The 13,284-nt window shown below is 39.3% G+C and overlaps 1 protein-coding gene across 2 annotated transcripts in view; it reads right to left on the reverse strand.

Annotated features, from left to right (window-relative positions):
- The window catches only part of GPHN (gephyrin), a 736,692-nt gene that overhangs the window by 28,978 nt on the left and 694,430 nt on the right, over nt 1–13,284 (reverse strand). For both annotated transcript variants that reach the window (XM_030930981.1, XM_030930980.1), the window contains one exon: nt 10,639–10,726. In XM_030930981.1, coding sequence (XP_030786841.1) covers nt 10,639–10,726 — 88 coding nt within the window. The remainder of the gene's footprint in view (nt 1–10,638; nt 10,727–13,284) is intronic.

A 13,284-nucleotide genomic window follows, 5' to 3' on the forward strand; every position in this document is an offset into this window, starting at 1 on the left:
AATGGATGAAGGAATAAGTCTCTTACTCAACTGAGGTTAGGAGAAACACCGGTGATCAGAAAAATTGTGCAAGACTTTGAAATGGGCAGAAAAGAATACTGGGTGTCCAGTGCAACACACACTTTCTGGTTGTGTTTTTCAGCTATTTTACAGCAATGAAATGGAGTAAAACTGATAGTAAATGCTATGGACTGAATATGTCTCTCCCCACCCTCAAATTTGATGTTGAAACTCCAATCCCAATGTGATGGTGGGGGCTCTGGGAAGTAATTAGGTAATGAGGGTGGAGTTCTCATGAGTAGAATTAATACCATTATAAGAAGAGGCCAAAGAGTTAGCTAGCTTTCTTTCTGCCATGTGAAGGTAAAAGGAGAAGTCAGCTATCTGCAGCCTGGAAGAGGGCCCTCACCAGAACCCATCCATGCTGTCACCCTGATCTTGGATTTCCCAACCTTCAGAGCTATGATAAATAAATGTTTAAGCCACCCATTTTATGGTATTTTTCTGTTATTTTGAGACAGGGTCTCATTTTGTTGCCTAGGCTGGAGTGCAGTGGTGTGAACACAGCTCACTGCAGCCTTGACCTCCCACCTCAGATTCCTGACTAGCTGGGACTATAGGCAAGCATCACTATGCCTAGCTAATTTTTATGGTTTTTGTAGAGAGGTGGTTTTGCCATGTTGCTTGGGCTGGTCTAGAACTCCTGAGCTTAAGTGATCTGCCCACCTTGGTCTCTCAAAGTGCTGGGATTACAGGCGTGAGCCACTACACCTGGCCTTTGGTATTTTCTAAATAGCAGCCTAAGCTAAGACAGTGAACACTTTTTTTTTTTTTTTTGACACGGAGTCTCGCTCTGTCACCGGGCTGGAGTTCAGTGGCACAATCTAGGCTCAGTGCAACCTCTGACTCCCTGATTCTCTTGCCTCAGCCTCTTGAGTAGCTGGGATGACAGGCGCACACCACCACACCCAGCTAATTTTTGTATTTTTAGTAGAGATGGGGTTTCCCCATGTTGGCCAGGCTGGTCTTGATCTCCTGACCTCGTGATCCACCAACCTTGGCCTACCAAAGTGCTGGGATTACAGGTGTGAGCCACTGTGCCTTGTCAGTGAACATAATTTTTACCCAAAGAAATGTAAATGAATTCTGCCCAGTGGAGATGTAATTGATTATTCTGTGGTGGGTATAGATCAGTTTTGTATCTATTAGCAAATTATTTCAGCATTCTTGATGACCTGATTATCTGGGTAATCAAGAATGCTGAAATGGGTGTGTTCTTTGAATTCTCCTTTGAATAGGTCATAACATCTTATTTGCTCGTTGTTGAGTTAAAGAAAATCTTGGAAACATGTTCATTTTATATATTTATGAGATTCATAATTTTTTTACATAGGCAAACATGTAAGATTTTTAAATATCATATAACATTTGCTAAAAGCAATTGATCATTTAAAGAAAAATCATAATGATATAGTGAAGGTTCAATAATATATGTAAATATGACATTTATGGCAAGTGTAGCACAGATGTTGAGAGGGGAAAAACGAAGTACATCATTGTAAGATTCTTATACTATATCTGAAGTGGTAATAATATCACTTCTAGGTAGAATATAAAAGTTGTACATACTATGAACACTTATGAAACAACTGAATTTATTTACAAAAGGAGGTACGGTGAGTAAGCCAAGAAAGGAGACAAAATCAAGATTAATGATTTTATCTATAAAAAGTTAAACTTTAACAATTCCAGAGGCTCCACTGAGATGCTCCATTGATTCATTGGACACAGCCAGTTAAACTTCATTGGCAGAGAAGTACACTTTATGAGTGGCTTAAACCTGGGTACAGGCCAGGCGTGGTGGCTCAAGTCTGAAATCCCAGCACTCTGGGAGGCTGAGGCGGGCAGATCACTTGAGGTCAGGAGTTCAAGACCAGTTTGGCCCACATGGTGAAACAGCATCTCTACTAAAAATACAAACATTAGCCAGGCGTGATGGTGTGTGCCTGTAATCCCAGTTACTTGGGAGGCTGAGGCATAAGAATTGCTTGAACCCGGGAGGCAGAGGTTGCAGTGAACCAAAATCATGCCACTGTGCTCCAGCCTGGGAGACAGCGTGAGACAATGTCTCAAAAAAACAAAAACAAAACCAAAAACAAAGGAAGGGTACATCTTTCCTTGGTTCCTGGAGTGAATTCCAAGCACCAATAAAACTGTAACATTGGTAACTTTTGGTTTCTCTATTTTGGTCTCCATATTCATTTCAGTTCTGTTTTTGTTTCTGCACACAGCCAATAAGGTATTGCCCCTTGTGGCAGGAATGATTAGGGATTTGGTTTTACGGTCTAATCATTTGGTGATCTCTGTAAAAGGATGATACACCTCTATTTCGTTTTTTTTTGGGCTAAGAGAAGACAGAGAATCTGACTTATTAGTCTTTCTTGTTTATTTCTCTTATTGTCAATTCTGAGACCAAATCAATTAAGACTTTTGTGCCCTCCAGGAAAGAAAATAGTTCTTTATTACTGGACTGATGAATTTTTATGGTTCAGTGTTTACTCTTATAGCTCAAATTATAAGTAGAACTTGTAAGTAGAACTGAAGCTATTGTGTTTCTTATCTGTCTGTGTGTTCATGTGTCTGTAATACAGAAAAGCATTTATCTCATTTTGTGAGTATGAAGTGTCTTCCTTCCTATTTCTGTAAGGTATTCATAAATTATATTATCTCTTAAAGGTGCCCTGTTCTAATTAGCTTAGAGAGACAATAAGTGCTTATATAAAATATTTCTAAAATTCCTAGATAATAAATAATTTTAACTTATAATATTTTAAATATGCTACACTGAAAATATTCTACTTATAATTTTGAGAATGTGAGTTCATATAATTAGGATAAATCTTTAGCAAATGAGACTAACTCAATAATTCCAGTTATTAAGAAAACCCAAAAGCCAGGTATGATGATGTGTACCTATAATGCCAGCTACTTGGGAGGCTGAGGCAGGAGGATTATTGCTTCAGCCCAGAAGTTAGAGACCAGCTTGAGCAAAATATTGAGACCCTGTCTCAAAACATACATATAAACAAAGAAAAAAAAAAAAACAAACCCCAAACTTAAATAACAATAATAAAAAAACCCCAGCCATGTTCTTTCTCTTATTTACATCAATCTTAAGTATAACACAAGTATACATTTTATTTCACTTGGGTTTTTCCTAAACTTCTATAGGCTTATTTATCAAATAAGCTCACATTCTTCCTATATAATATTTAAGATTATAAAAAAGTATAAAACTGTGATCAACAAAATCAAATAATTATTCTGAAAACCTTACAATGTTAATAGTTATTATGTTTTATAGTATGTCAGTTTCAAAATAATTTAAGATTTTTATTTACTTAAAATCTTGAGCTGATATTAAATTTAATTAATAAATCATCATCAGATACCTAATTTCTAAGATAGGATATTAGAGCATTTATTATTAAGCATCATTTTAAGTTATTAACTTTTTAAAAAGAATATAGTTATTAACCATATAGAAATTAAAACTATATAGTTAATAACTATGTACTTTTTAAGGTGAACATACTTTGCTGGAGAGGTTGTATCTTTGGGTCATGTTAATGAATGTGTTGATTCATCTTTGCTACGCTAAGGTGTAAAAGGGATGTGTCTGGCAGTAGAAAGTTGTGTTCTTTGTGTTTATGAGCTTTGCTAGTCTGCTAAAATGGTTACATATTATTTCTCAACTATCCAAGCTCCTTAGTTTTCTCTATGACATAGATATTAGTTATTTTCCTAAACATCATAATCAGTATGGGTAGATGCAATTATATAAGAAGCAATAATGACGGAGAAGTATAACTATATGTGTTCTTTTGTTTTTCAATGAAAAATAATATTTTTTTCTTAAAGCCCAGTTCTCAGAATTTTTGGTCTCAAGACCCCTTTACATATTCTTTTTTTTTTTTTTTTTTTTTTGAGGCGGAGTCTCGCTCTGTCGCCCGGACTGGAGTGCAGTGGCCAGATCTCAGCTCACTGCAAGCTCCGCCTCCCGGGTTTACGCCATTCTCCTGCCTCAGCCTCCCGAGTAGCCGGGACTACAGACGCCCGCCACCTCGCCCGGCTAGTTTTTGTATTTTTAGTAGAGACGGGGTTTCACCGTGTTAGCCAGGATGGTCTCGATCTCCGGACCTCGTGATCCGCCCGTCTCGGCCTCCCAAAGTGCTGGGATTACAGGCTTGAGCCACCGCGCCCGGCCTCTTTACGTATTCTTAAATGAAAATTCATTAAGGATCCCTAAGAGTTTTTGTTTATGCGAGCTATAGCTATGGATATTTACTATATTAGAAATTAAAACTAAGAAATAAAAAAAAATTGGTTCATTTGAAAATAGCAACAATAAAGCCATTTCATGTTAACATAAGTAACTTCTTTTCGTTTTTTTTTTTTTGAGATGGAGTCTCGCTCTCTCTCGCCCAGGCTGGAGTGCAGTGACGCGATTTCGGCTCACTGCAAGCTCCGCCTCCCAGGTTCACGCCATTCTCCTGCCTCAGCCTCCCAAGTAGCTGGGACTACAGGCACCCGCCACCACGCCTGGCTAATTTTTTTTGTATTTTTAGTAGAGACGAGGTTTCACTGTGTTAGCCAGGATGGTCTCGATTTCCTGACCTCGTGATCCACCGGCCTCGGCCTCCTATAGTGCTTGGATTCCAGGCGTGAGCCACCGCGCCCGGCCCTTTTCGTGTTTTTTAAGACAGAGGCTCGCTCTTGTTGCCCAGGCTGGAGCGCAATGGCATGATCTCAGGTCACCACAACCTGTCTCCTGGATTCAAGTGGTTCTCCTGCCTCAGCCTCCCGGGTAGTTGGGATTACAGGCGCCTGCCACCACGCCCAGCTAATTTTTGCACTTTTAGTAGAGACGGGGTTTCACCATGTTGGCCAGGCTGATCTTGAACTCCTAACTTCAGGTGATCCGCCCGCCTCAGCCTCCCAAAGTGCTGGGATTACAGGCGTGAGCCACACGCCCAGCCTAGTAACTTATTTTCAATGTATTGTTTCATAATTTTGAAAATCTCTTTAACCTCTGGGTTACCAGAAGTCAGATTCTCACATCTGGTTCATTCAATCTGATGAGATATCACACATAATTTAGCTTCTGGAAGAACTCAAGCATACACTCATGAGAAAAGGAAAGAGAATGAGAGACGTGGAATAAAAAAGGCAAACTGGGCGGGCGCGGTGGCCCACGCCTGTAATCCCAGCACTTTGGGAGGCCGAGGTAGGCGGGTCATAAGGTCAGGAGATCGAGACCATCCTGGCTAACACGGTAAAACCCTGTCTTTACTAAAAATACAAAAACAAAAAATCAGCCGGGCGTGGTGGTGGGCGCCTGTAGTCCCAGCTACTCGGGAGGCTGAGGCAGGAGAATGGCGGGAACCCGGGAGGCGGAGTTTGCAGTGAGCCGAGATCGCACCACTGCACTCCAGCCTGGGTGACAGAGAGAGACTCTGTCTCAAAAAAAAAAAAAAAAAGCAAATACAGTCTTAATATTATTATGAAAATAGTGTTGACCTTGCACGTCCTCTTAAAAGGTCTCAAGGACCCTTACGGGTTTGAAGACTACTCTTTGTTCTAAAGTGTCAGTTTGTTCCAGAATATAAAAGAGCATAATAAAGGACAAACTTTCATTAGATTGTATTTGCCTTGGTTTCTAGTAATTGTGTTTGAAATGAAGCTGAGAAACATATTAAAATTTTAGTGCGTTTGCTAAGTTTTGATGTGCTTATTTCTTTGGTACTGATTAATGCCTGTCCTACGATAAGAAAGGTTATTCTTTTTGTGTAATTTGCCTTTTTGTGCTTTCTGTTTATCTTTATTTAAAGAAATAAAAAAGTGAAGAACAAAGTTTCCTCATTTATAAACTGAGCCAAGGTTATTTGCAATCATGTTACCTTCTATGTTCATTTTCAAATCTTTTATTGTTGTGTTGAAAAATTAGGTAATCAAGTATGGTTTCTTAGGTCTTCATCAAGTGCCCCATCCGTTTTTAATAACTCTTTTGATTTTGCCTTTTAAAGATCAGACAAAAATTTAGGAAAAAATGTTCTTTTCTTACCAAAACTCATCTTAAAAATTTCCTAGAGGGCCTCTAGAAAATCCCAGATTTGTTTTCATCTTATACAAAGAAATGCTGGGAATAATTAGATTTGTTTGAAGTTTCATGAGAGGAGCTGCCATATCTGAGAAGAGATACTCAGTCTGTCCTAGGTTAGATTCTTATAGGTAAACTGTTATTAATATAAATATTTCAGAAATTGTTTGCTTTACGGGAAGTTCCTGGCAATTTGACAATGCCCTTGCTGTTTTACCCTCAGAGGAAACACTGATCAAAAACTTCTAGGCTGGCGTGGTGGTTCACGCCTATCATCCCAGCACTTTGGGAGGCCGAGGCAAGAGGACTGCTTGGGCCCAGGAATTCAAGGCTGCAGTGAACTATGATGGCACTACTGCACTGTCCCCTGGGTGACAGAGTGAGACTCTGTCTCAAAAAACAAAACAAAAACCTCAAAACAGAAAAAAACCATACTATGAAATACTTACATATGTACCTCAAAAGAGAATGTTACTTATCCTCTATTCTGATATTATTGGTTATAGAAGTTAATTAAGCATAGCTCTCAAGTATTTGCCATCGACAGAGAATTTCTGTTTCACTCTGATGCTTGCCTGAAGGCTCTGCTATAAGCTATAGTCAATAGTTTATGCCCGAAACAGAGACAGGTTCAGTACATTAGGGAAAAGGAGTGTAACAGGCACTTTAACATTGATATTGAGATATCAAGCAATAACCTCTTGAGTACAGGCTTTTGAGGTGATATAGCTTAGGTAACTTTTATATAGTACCAAAGCAGATGGCTTCAGGAAAGCAGACTGCTAACTCAACATTTAGCAGGACAAGAATGATGTAGGACTAAGTGAAATATTAAAAGAAATTTTTTTTGTGCGTTTGTTTGGAATATTGTTGATTAGTTTTGTTTGTTTGTTTGTTTGGTTTGGTTTTTTGAGACAGAGTCTTTCTCTGTCACCCATGCTGGAGTGCAGTGGTGTGATCTTGGCTCACTGCAACCTCCACCTCCCAGGTTCAAGCAGCTCTTGTCCCTCAGCCTCCCACGAAGCTGGGATTACAGGCATGTGTTACTACGCCCAGCTAATTTTTGTATTTTTAGTAGAGGTGGGGTTTTGCCATGTTGGCCAGGCTGGTCTTGAACTCCTGGCCTCAAGCAATCTGCCCACCTTGGGCTCCCAAAGTGCTGGGATTACAGGCATGAGTCAATGTGCCCAGCCAATTACTTTTAACTATTCTAAGGCTGCATGGCTCTAGACTTACAAAACAAATCAAGGAGCCTACATGGTTAATTAACACTTTTATTGCTAAATAATTGGGCAAATCTTGTGAAACCGGCCTTTTTTGTGATCAGTTATCATCTCTGTGATTACTTTGATCATAGGCGGTGGTGGAGACACTACTAGCAAAAATTAAGAGACTCAGAAACAAACAAAAAAGGTCACTGGTGTCCAGTTTAGTGCATCCTTCTGGGTTATTGCCACCTTTCATTATCTTTGAGTTATTTAATAATTCTGTAGGTCAAGGAAAACTTATAGTAATGCATATGATTCTTTAGTTTTCATGGCAAAGGCAGATACTGTTTATTGAACAAACTTTCAGTGTTTTGTAAAATTGAAACTCTTTGAAAAAGGTATGTAGGGCAGGGTGAGGTGAAGGAGGGGAGAGATATTTAGGGAAGTAACTGCAGAAAAATCATTTCTCCTTGGTTGGGAAGAAGGTACTGGTCTATGAGTCCAATAAGCAGCAGGGTCCCCTCCTCACTGTTCAGCAGGCAGTATGTTGGGGAAGTGGTCAGACTTTAGAAGGGATGGCTGTGAAATACACCCAAGGAGGCTAGCTGCCCTGAGGTTTCCAGCCTCTACTTGACCTTAGTGTTCCTAGCATGGCCCAAAGGAGCAAAGACTTGAGACCTAATGGTACTACAAGAATACTCTAGATGTATTCAGTGCAGACCAGTGACCAGGTGTGTCTCCCTGATGCTTTGGTGCTGCTTAAGTACCTTCAGGTTCCTTGGCATAATTCTTGGAGATAGTAAGCTCCAGTTGTGGCTTAATAAAATTTCCCACCAGTCCTGTAACATAGGCACTTAAAGTACAATTTAAATGAAGTAAATACTTTTCTTGCATACCTGAGGTTTTGCACTTAATATTCATGCCTGCTACATAATGCTTCTGAATTTTTCCTTGATTTCCCTGTCTTTTTAGTAACTGGTTTTCAGGCTTAGCTCTTGGGCTGAAGCAGATGTTCTATCTTTTATTATTTTCTTTCTGCTATGGAGGTACCCTAAATTCTTTTTGGAATTACAACTTGTTGGCTGGCAGGAATTTGCTGCATTTATGTTTTATCTCTTTCTTCCTGGTTCCTCTATCATCTCATTCCCACTCAAGGAGGTAGGAAGGGACAATTAGCATCTCCTAAGGAACACTGGGGGATGCCCAGTTCCTAAAATTTCTTTCCTAGTAAATTAAAGGTTTAGTGTAAGTATCTTATTACACAGAGAGTAAAATAAATAAAACCAATATGCTTAACTATATTGGCTTTGTTTACTGGTGAGCAGATCCCTGGCATAACTGACATCTTTGTTAGCACTAACAAAGAAGGTTAGGTTGAGAAGTGTTCTGTCCTTACCACAACTGAGCCACAGTTGCCAAGCCTATATATGCTATAAGCTTGTTACTTCTCCAGAAGTACTAGAAAAGATAAACGTTAGTTCTGCCAAATAGGTATTATCGCACAATTAGGTTAATCAGAAACTAAGAGAAATTATACAAGACACAAGCCCTGGAAATAACAAATTTAACATTTAAATAGACCTGACTTCATGGTTTGCTCTTGTAATATTGAAAGTACCACAGGCAGTTTGACGGTAATGAAAACGGACACGTTGAAAATTATTTCTTTCAGCTGTGCTACAGTGCAGATTTCAGCCCCTAGCCTTTGTCAGGAGAGCTCTGCGGCAATTTGCTCTCCCTGGGGCTAAAGACTCTGGGAGACTTTGAGGGAACACTAATCCAGCAATTTATCTGTTATAAGAACACCTACCCACACTTCAACACTTTCACTCCTGGATGTAATGTCAGATTTTTTTCTTCCAAACTTATTAGCATCTGCAGTGCTATTCTGAAAGGCTCTAATACTAAAGTTTGTGAATGGAAGGCAGGCATTCTTCTGTTCAGGTTGCTAAGTTCTGACATTTGTTCTCTGAGCCAACAGAGTTCACTGTCCAAAGAGTCAGTTTATAAATTTAGGCAGTTTTATAGCTACAAGAGGACAGAGATCAAGAACAATCACATATATAAGATCTAGTTTAAAATAAATGAAACTCTTAGGAAATATGAATTTTAGTAAAAATTGCTATGACGGTATTTTTGTAATTTTCCAGTTCAGTCATTAATGTGAGAGAAAACATAGAAAAGGATTATCAGCTGGCAAAACATTTTATGCTGAAATATCTTTGAGCCAAAAATTAAGGTTGGTTATTTCGTAAAGAATATTTTACTTTTCTAACATTATTCAGTGGACCCAATAGTCATTGTAAACTAACACATTTCATTAAGATATGTAAACTTAGTGTTACTGAAATATTCAAATTGTAGTTTTTATAGGAACAAGTATATACCATCTACAAATAAACTTAGTGCTATAAAATAATACATGTGTGTGTGTGTATATATATACATATATATAATTTTATTTATTATTATTTTTTAAGACAGGGTCTCGCTGTGTTGCCCAGGCTGGAGTGCAGTGGTGTGATCTCGGCTCACTGCAGCCCTGACCACCCAGGCTCAAGCGATCCTCCCACTCCAGCACCCAAGTAGCTGGAACTGCAGGCACGTGCCACCATGCCCAGTTAATTTTTGTATTTTTTTGGTAGAGATGGGGTTTCACCATGTTGCCCAGGTGGTCCTGAACTCCTGGGCTCAAGCAACCTACCCACCTCAGCCTCCCAAAGTATTGGAATTACAGGCTTGAGCCACTGTGCCTTGCCATATTTTCATTATTATTATTATTATTATTATTATTATTTTGTAAAGAGGAGCCAAAGGAATGCCTAATCCTCCCTTTCTTCCTTGTGGGGAAGAGGAGCTAAGCATTCTTGGTAGATTTGGAATATATGGTGGGTGAATTGGTTGGCTCCTGGGCAGTCATGTTTAAATTTGAGTAGAAAGAAGGATCTTAGAGCTTTACCCTGGTGGTAAATATGTATAAAGGATGTCCTAATGTAGTATAATAGAGTGAGAAACAAGTCAGAAGTTTCCAGGGGAATAGCAAAACCATTCTGCAAGTTGTGGGATTCTCCAGGTTGCTTCTGAGGGTAAGCTCCCTAACCTACCCACATTGTATCCCTTTTAGAGAGACCAGTAATTTCTGAAGCCCCATGGATTTTCAGCTTTGTGGAAGCCTGGTTATGAATATCAGATGCCTACCAGACCACAGTTAGTCGACCATATGCAAGAACATTACAGCAGATACATTTTTACAGGCCCTATCTTTCATACCTTTTCCCCCATGGATACACCCCCTGATGTGATGATGACATCAGCACGACTGATACCCTCATTCAAGGCATTGAGTAAGTCATCTGGGCTGGAAAAAAATAAAGACAAAGAAATTAACACACGAGGAAAAGATTTTAGATATAGTGCCAACTTAAAACTATACCGCCTTATTCACTAATAGGCATTAACATGAGTACAGCACTATATTCTGTACGAAGTGGGAATCAAAAGGGTCTCTGCCTAACAGGAGCATTAAGTCTTATTATGGAGAAAGGACCTTGTACATGCTGAAGTAGTGGCTACTGGCGATTTCACAGGGCTTTTTGTTCTAACAAGCCACTATAATGAAAGGAGACAATGAGATGTTGGAGGATGTCTAACTATCCTGGTTTGCCTAGGAATATTCCTGTTTTAGTACTAAAGTCAGATGTCCTAGGAATCCAAGGCAAGCCAGGACAATTGGTTACCCGAGGTATTGGAAAGATCCCACAGGACTCTTTAGAGGGAATGTCTTAAGTAAGGCCCTGAGAAATGAGTTGGATTCTGAGAAGTGGAAAGGAAAGGAATGAGAAAGAGCTTCGTAAGCAAGAGGATCTGTACTAGCAAAGGCTTGGAATAATGGTTAAACCTGTGCTGTTTCCAGGACACTGTGGAAAATAGCCTGCTTAGAGTGAAGGACTTGAGTGGGAATGACTGGGATAGGTAGGACGGGACATGATTTTGAAGAACCCTCAAGCTGATGAATTTAGAGTTTATGTAATAGGAAATGGAGGAGGGAGGATCCCTAGAAATAGGAAAAGCCAGTAGGTATTCATAACGTTGGGAAGAGAAAAGGTAGGGGAAAAAGGACAAGGGAAGCAGAGATGGGATGAACGACTTATATGGGATATGAATACAGATGAATATTAGGAATGGAAGCGAGGCAGGTTCCTGACTGTCACTTGAAAAGGCAAGTACAACAGCCTCTTTGATGGTGCAGGTCGAAGGTCTGGGGAGAAGAGATGAAAACAGGGGTCTTATCTTTGGATATCAGAACAGTTGAAAAGTCCTAACTGGAGATTGATCAAGTGAGAATAAACAAAATGCCAAGAATCAAGACTTATGGAGGGACAGGATAATTGGGAGTAGTTGAAAGGGATTGTTTAGTTACTACTTTAAATCCATACAAATCTACAGGGCAATGTGACCTGTGATTGGCATTTCCCTTCAATTGATGCAGTACAGAAAAGATACTTTTTGAGGAGTATATATCTAGCCATATCCTTGTTTTCTGAAAAATTCTTACCTATTTATACCGCCTGACTCTTCCTTTCCCTTTCTTCCCAATGGACATCTAATGAGAACAACTAAAAAGGGAGTGACTCTGGCTTCTGATTTTCTGCTTCCTGCCTTTCGTCCCCCTTGAGGCCCAGCTGTATTCTTGCTCTTGGGTTCTATGAGATAACCTTGTATCCTTACACAAATACCTCCTTTGCTTGAGCTGGCTTCAGCAGGTTTTTGTTAACTTCAAACCAAATTATTTCTCAACGAGACAGCATATGTTCTCACAAATATCTCATGATAGTGAAGTTTATTCATGCCCCCTTACCTTAATTTGATGAGAGAGGAAGAAGGAAAGTTAGTGACTCAAGATAGCATGATTTGTAACTAGGATATAATTTCTATTTTTATCCAGGTGTAACAGAGGTAGGGAGAACTTGAGACCTACCAGAGACACAACCTTCACAGACTCTATAAGAGATAAGCTAGTCAGGAGGTGGCATAGCACAGAGATTAAGAATGTGAACTCTGGAGTCAGATTGCCTGAGTGGAAATCCTAGCACCACTACTTGCTAGATGTTTAACCATGCACAAGTTGCTTAACTTCTCTTTGCCTTAGTTTTTCATCTGTAAAGTAACCATAATAGGGTTGTTATGAGGATTAAAAGATATCCTATTAAAACATATAAAACACTTGGAATAGTACCTGGAACAAACTAGGTTTTCAAGGAAGTCATCTGTCATTCTACTGCTGCTATGCTAACAAGTTAGTCACACAAACATACCTAACCAACTAGCAAAGTTCAACTACAGTATGCTTGGGATTTTTATTCTGGAAAATACTCATGAGTAACACACAAGAAAATCATAGACTGGGACTTAAATACATTTACAGAGCTAAACATGAAAGGTCCAAATGGCAAGGTAGGCCTGGTTCCAACCTGAATAGCTTCATTTACTATGAGGTTCTCTTACAGGGTCTGGGTAAAATTCTCCTTTTCCTCTAGCACTGGCCTGTCCACAAGCTCTGGCTCTGGGAAGCAAGCTCCCAAGGAGAAGGGCCAAAAGTAAAAGTTTGAAAAATGGCTCATATAAGGTTCAGCCTACCAATATAGAGACCCTTTAAAGTCATCGGTCAGTCATCGCATATGCAGCCAAAAAAGTGCCCAGGTACTAACTGAAGGTAGAATCTATGTGTAAAACATGAAAGACTTAAAAAAAAAATCCCCGACATAATTTTTAAACTTAACTAGTTGGGCAAACATCTCAGAATTATTTTGAATAATGCGTGTACTTAAAGTATTCTTGATGTATGTATTTTGAACAGATTTCTCATCAGTCCTTTTCATTTTGATTTAGGAAAAAAGACAGCAAATTATTCTGTTG

Source organism: Rhinopithecus roxellana, chromosome 5, assembly GCF_007565055.1.
Source record: "Rhinopithecus roxellana isolate Shanxi Qingling chromosome 5, ASM756505v1, whole genome shotgun sequence".
Lineage (NCBI taxonomy): Eukaryota > Metazoa > Chordata > Mammalia > Primates > Cercopithecidae > Rhinopithecus > Rhinopithecus roxellana.